Source organism: Seriola lalandi, unplaced genomic scaffold (genome assembly GCF_002814215.2).
Source record: "Seriola lalandi dorsalis isolate HSWRI2012SDOR001 ecotype SW California unplaced genomic scaffold, Sedor1 jcf7180002054325, whole genome shotgun sequence".
In the NCBI taxonomy this organism is placed as follows: domain Eukaryota; kingdom Metazoa; phylum Chordata; class Actinopteri; order Carangiformes; family Carangidae; genus Seriola; species Seriola lalandi.
In genome coordinates, this window is record NW_019524878.1 from 307580 (window position 1) to 313578 (window position 5999).

Below are 5999 nucleotides of genomic sequence, written 5' to 3' on the forward strand. Positions count from 1 at the left end.
CATGCTAATTCTGAGCTGGGAAATAAAGTGGGAGATGTGTCGAGTGGCATGGTTAATTAACAGCCTCATGATTCATGGCGAATGTTTTTTTTTGTTGTTGTCGTGACTTGGCCTGGTGGTTAACGCTCAGCCGTACTGCGAGCGAGGAGGCGCTTACATAAACGTGTTACTGTGGACACAGACAAAACACCAACAGATTGTATCGATGGAAAAACAGGCATGAGAAGCAGAAAGTGTAGACAAAATAGCAATTTATTAATAACTTATCTTTTCTTTACATTCGTAAGAGAGGAGTGTGGAGGGGCAGGGGGGGATTGGGGGTGGCAGAGGTCACCAAGTTGGCGTCCTCTGGAAAGAGGCCTTCTCTCTGGAAGGGGGCAACACAACCCTCCGAAGCTCTGGATTCGTTTTTTTTTCTCTCATCTTGACAAAAAAAAACTGCATTTTACAGAGTTTTCCCTGAAGAGGCGAGGCAAGCAAAGCCTCCTGCTTTGTCCACGTCAGAGACTTTTAACCCTTGTGCACAGATCAGGATTACTCACATTAACCTTCAGAGATCCAGACAACACGCTTCTGACGACTATATTTCATGTGGTGCCAAATTAAAAAACAACAAAAAAAAAGGTTTGGTTTGATTTTAGTGTTAAAATTTAAAAAAGAAACTCTGGGTTGCTGTAGAGAAATTGGGAAAATTGGTGAATTTTTCTCTGAAGGCTAGTGCATTAAAAACCTTCTGAGCACAAAAGTAAGGCAAACAACCAAAGTGACTTTGATTCGTGAGAGGGTGGGTGCAAAAACAAGGCCGGTTGGCTGAATTCACACGTAAAGCGATTATCAAATATATTACACATGTACACGTTTCTCCACAATTCTCAGAAAGCCTACTTGATTTTTGGCATAATAAACTTTAAACATATGAATCAATATGCAGTTTGTTTGTTTCATTTTCTACCTTTTTATATAAGCAAAGAGAATCTTCAGTACCCACTTGTTGCAAAGGGTGTATACTAGAGCAAGGCTTTTACTGTATTGTCTTTTATATTAAGATATATACACAATGTATAAATGTTTGAAAAGACTCCACAAATTGTAAAATCGAGTCCAGTATATAGTGTGCCATGTAAAGCTGAGGTGCTTCGGCCCCCACACAGGCAAGTCTTCACAGAAGACGAGGGAGAGGACGCTCCCTGAGGTCTCGGGGGCTGGAGGGTGGGGGTGGGGGGAGACCAGTGCCAGACCCCAAAACAAACATTAAAAAAGGTTTTCATTTTTAGATCTGTCCAGTTTGAACAATCATGTATCTTTGGCACACCAGCCTAGGAACTTTGAAGCATAACGTACGGCTGTCCCACAAATCACTTGAAGTTTCCTCACAATGACAAAAGAGATAAAAGACCTCAGGAGTCCAACAGCGATATAGGACTGTAGAAAGTATCTGCAACTCTTCAAACGACTCGCTTCCTCTTTTTCTGTCTTGTCTCTTTTACTGTCTCTCCTCATTTAGTCAACAGCAGCTGCATCTTGCGCCAGACAGCTTTGCTGCCCTGCAGTAACCGCGCTCGGCAGCTGTCGCCTCAAACCAGCTGTATCAATAACGTCAAGAGCCCAGTCGCACGGCAGACGACGGGAAAAAGAGAAACTTTTTTTTGCAGCTTTTCCGACAGGAGGCCCGCAAAACCTCCGGCAAAGGAGAGGAAGGGGGGGTGGCGACGGCGGAGCCTCACGTGGACTCCAGGGGGTCCAGCTGGAAGACGTTGTGGTTGGTCGGGGTGGTGAAGTAGAGCTGCTGGCTCGGCGCCGCCATGCGGTTGTCGCACGGGCTCTTCAGGCCCAGCGTGCGCTCAAAGTCCAGGAGCTGGCCCATGAAGTTGAAGTTGGGTGAGATGTTGGACTTTTTCATCTTGACGATGTCGTAGGCGTCGTTCATGGACAGGTTGAGCTTCTGCATCAGGTACGCCACCGTCACCGTCACAGAGCGGCTGATGCCAGCCAGGCAGTGGACCAGGACGCCGCACTTCTGGCCTCTCGCTTCATCTGGGGGGGGAGGGGGGAAGGGGGGAAACGTTATAGACCTGTTCCAACGGCAGCTAAATAAACCACACCTTAGAGCTGTGAATGATTGATTCTTTAACGACTAATTGATTCATCGTTTTCTTCTGGGAGTCAACTAAGCTTTAAAAACATTTTCCATTTTATGAATTGCTTATTTGCACTTTCAGAAATGCAAGTGATGAAAAGTCCCCCCCCCCCCCCCCCCCCACACACACACACACTTTTTTTTAACAGAGACGGAACAAAACTGGCGATAAACATCTGTGACATTTAAGTCAAGCTGTGTTGGAAGTTGGAGCGGCTCCAGGGAGGGAGAGCAGCGGAAGTTATTATCCTGACTATCTCCCAGGCGTGTCAGTCAACAAACAGAGGCTGCAGCAGTAGCACACATAAACAGAGCCGACATTCTTTGGGTTTTTTTTTTTGGCCTAGAGTAGCCGGCTGGGAAATTGACTATTACGGTCTATTAAACCATTCTTCCGCTCGCTAGGGTTACTCCGACAATGGTGCCATTTGGGCGTGTAAACGTAGGAGTCATGAGGGCACCCTGTCAAGGCGAACAGGATGTCAACAGGGCCTGTAAATGGCTCCTTTTGTAATGTGGAGGGGGAGAGAGGAGGAGGGGGGCAGTGCCATGTCCTAGATTACTTTCAATGCCACTTCCTTCCTGTTGCGCTCGAATTACCGCCCTCCCCCTCGCTCACTCTCCCCGTACTCCTGTTTCAACGTCGCCCTTTGTGCTGCAATTACACAAGCCCCGGGACGAGAGATAGGCCAGGATGTCTTCCATTGAAGTCAAATCATTTGTACACAGTGCATTTTAGCCTGTGCGCCATTAGAGGCAGACTTGTATTCCTCTGCCTCAAACACAATGGCCTTAATCTGCCCGCTCTGTGTGTCCCCGCCTGATTGACTGATAAGACCACGGCCAGGGACACCTCATCTAATCTCAATTGCACAATAAGAACCTAAGAACTTCCTGGCGTTGATAACACATATCAAATTAATGAGATTATGTCCCTCGCTATCTGCTGCTGTTCCCTTCACTTTGTCTGCACAATATTCAAAACAATCACAGAAGGTCTTCATGTGAGGAACTGAAGCTAATAGTGGTGAAATGATTAATCAATAATCAATTGATAAACTGGTTGCTGTTTCTCACATGTGAGGAGTTGCTGCTTTTTCTCATGTCATTGCTTATGTATATTTATAATTCTGGACTGTTGGACAGACCGAATTAGAAGAGTAGTCAATAATTTGCAGTTTCTTCATTAATAAAAAATTATCATTAATGAAAATAATCATGATTTGAAGATCTAAAAGTGAATGGATGTAAACACCAGAACGGGGGGGGGGGGGGGGGGGGGGGGGCAGTTTGCAGCCAGAGGAGCTGCAGTGTGTTTCCAGCTCTGCAGGAAAACTTACCGATGAAGCTGATGGCCTCGGGGAAGAACTGAGACAGGTTCTGGCTCCAGTGATCCGAGATGGGGATCTGCTTGTACTTAAACTCCCCGGCGTTCTCGAAGAGGTTGGGCAGGTTGGGGGTGACGTTGAGGATGTACTTGATGCCGTACTCCTCCAGCACGTCCAGGTTGGTGGAGTCCTTGGCGCAGCCCAGGTAGAGGTGCGGCAGGATCTCCACCGGGAAGGAGGGCTGCGGGTTGGACAGCGGGCTGCCGTCCGAGTCCGTGGCGCTGCTCGGGTCCCGGTCTATGTCTGACTCGATGTCTGAGGAGTCGGAGCTGATGCGCAGCCCGCCGAGGCCCAGCACCTGGGCGGTAGGGGAGCTGCTGTTCGGGGAGCCGTCCAGATTGGTCTCGCACAGAGCTGGATACTCGGCCTGGAATTTACTGAAGCCACCTGGAGATAAAACACAGATAGATCCAATGAAGGCCGCTACATGACCGTGTGTGTGTGTGTGTGTGATACTGCAAAGATATTAACTATTCATCTTAACTTAACACTCATTTAGCTGCAGAATTATTTTTTCTTTACTGCAAACAGAGTTTTCTTTGACTGCAGTTTCACACAGTTGTTATTTTCCAGTAACTAAATAAATTCTCTTTCACATATATTATTTTAATATGAAAACAAAATAAGATTTCACATTAAACTGCGTCTCCGTCCGTCTCTGCGCAAAAAAAAAAAAAAAAAATCTGCTGGTGTGAATGAACAGCAGCGGCCGCGGGGCCCTTAAATGTGAATGAACAGCACTCACCCTCCAGATAATAGGCCTTGTAGCCTTCGTCCTTCATCCTCCTCAGCAGCAGACCCAGCACCGAGCCCCCGTCCACATTCTCGTTCCACTCCCGGCTGTACTCGTCGTACAGCACGATGGTGTCCGTCTTGCACCTCCGCACGAACCTCTCCCGGTCCTCCCCGTCGGAGAGCAGCGACCGCACGGGCAGGTTGCCCTTCTTGAGCCGGCGGAGCATGAGGCTGGGTATGGCCACGTTGATGGCCGTGTCGACGTGCGACGACTCGTAGAGCTCCTGGGCCCGGCAGTCCATCACAAGCAGCCCGTCCCTGCGCGTCTCCAGCTGCTCCCGGAGCCAGCCCACCGTCTTGCTGATCGCCATTACCGAGTCGAGCTGGACGACGGGCTTGAGCTTGTCAAGCATTTATAAGCAGGAGTAAGAAAAAATGTTTTTGAGAAAGCGGGGAGCTTCCTGGCTGCAGCGGCGAGGAGGCGAGCGAGGAAACAATCTGTAGGTCTGTGTTTTCAGTCCGCTCCGCTGCTCGGAGGGCCCGCAGCAACACAAGCAACTGAGGGCAAAGGTGTAAGAAAAAACACAAAAAAAAAAGAGTGAAGTGAAAATGCAAAATCAGTCCAATAAATTCTCCCTGCAAATGTCTCTCAGTGTCCCGTGCGCTCCGGGACGAGACCAATTAAAACACCGGTCCCCTTCACAGATTTCCCGACTGCGGGCTGCCTACACTGGCGCTCATTCATGCATCTGGTCGGAGAGAGCCTGTGTTATTTATCAATGAGTCACACCGGCCCTGCGACGGGGCTGACGCTTCCTCTGCTCTTATATAACTCCACGGATCCAAGCGCGGCGGCTTCCTACACCTCTGGGTTCCTTCTCGGAGATTCAGTGCAGACCGGTCGGCTAGAGGAGGAGGAGGGGAGGTGTAGTCTGTGGCTGCGAACCATGCGGGTTATGTCCGACTGTTTGTGCCTGCGGATGCCGCCTGTTCCCCCCTCTCTTGTCTGCGGTGTGAATCGACGCTCTGCAGGCTCTGGCTCAATGCGCTCTCTGCGGCGCCAGGCTGCTGAATGGCTACAAACAGGAGGCGCTTCATTGGATACATTATGTCGGCCGGCCAATCAGAGCGGCCCCAGGGGCGGTCGCCTTGGAAACGGGGGCCGGATGGAACGGCCCGTGTTGATGAATTGTTAATGAGTTTGTCATTCACAAAAACGGAGAGGAATTTCCGCTCCGGATCAAGTGAGTGCAAACAAACAGAAGAACTGCAGGGAGAAGGAAGGAAGAGAGGGAGGGAGGGAGAGAGGGAGGGGAGAGAGTATCAAATAAGAGTGCTAGGGGTATAAGGCCATAATAACACAAGTATATAATAAAGAAATACAAACTTTCAGAAAGTTAAAACTGAGACCTTTAAGTTTAAACTGTTGTTACAATATTATAACACCATATTAAAAATAAATTAAATATAATTATAATAAAAATTTAAATAAAAAACATTTTATTTTGGCACAAATATGAGAATAAAGACAAAGTATGTGTGGCTGATTTTTTTATTGGAATAACAAAGGATGAAGAAAATCACCTTTTCTTTTTAACGACAGGCTTTTTTATAACGACCTGCAGACGTGTTATGATGGAGAAACTCTCTTTTTTCTGGCCTTCATTCAGAGAGGTCAAAGGTCGGAGTCACACAACAGGTGGAGCAAGATCTCCATGAAATATTAGTCCCTCCGACTC

The 5999-nt window shown here is 48.1% G+C and overlaps 1 protein-coding gene across 1 annotated transcript; it reads right to left on the reverse strand.

Annotated features, from left to right (window-relative positions):
* Window positions 1-234: 234 nt before the first annotated feature.
* dusp6 (dual specificity phosphatase 6) lies at window positions 235-5340 on the reverse strand. The gene is made up of 3 exons (XM_023407021.1): window positions 4271-5340; window positions 3478-3912; window positions 235-2034 (listed from the first exon to the last, which is right to left on the reverse strand). Exons 1-3 carry the CDS (start codon window positions 4671-4673, stop codon window positions 1721-1723), a joined length of 1152 nt encoding a protein of 383 aa, XP_023262789.1. The 5' UTR covers window positions 4674-5340; the 3' UTR covers window positions 235-1720.
* Window positions 5341-5999: the final 659 nt, after the last annotated feature.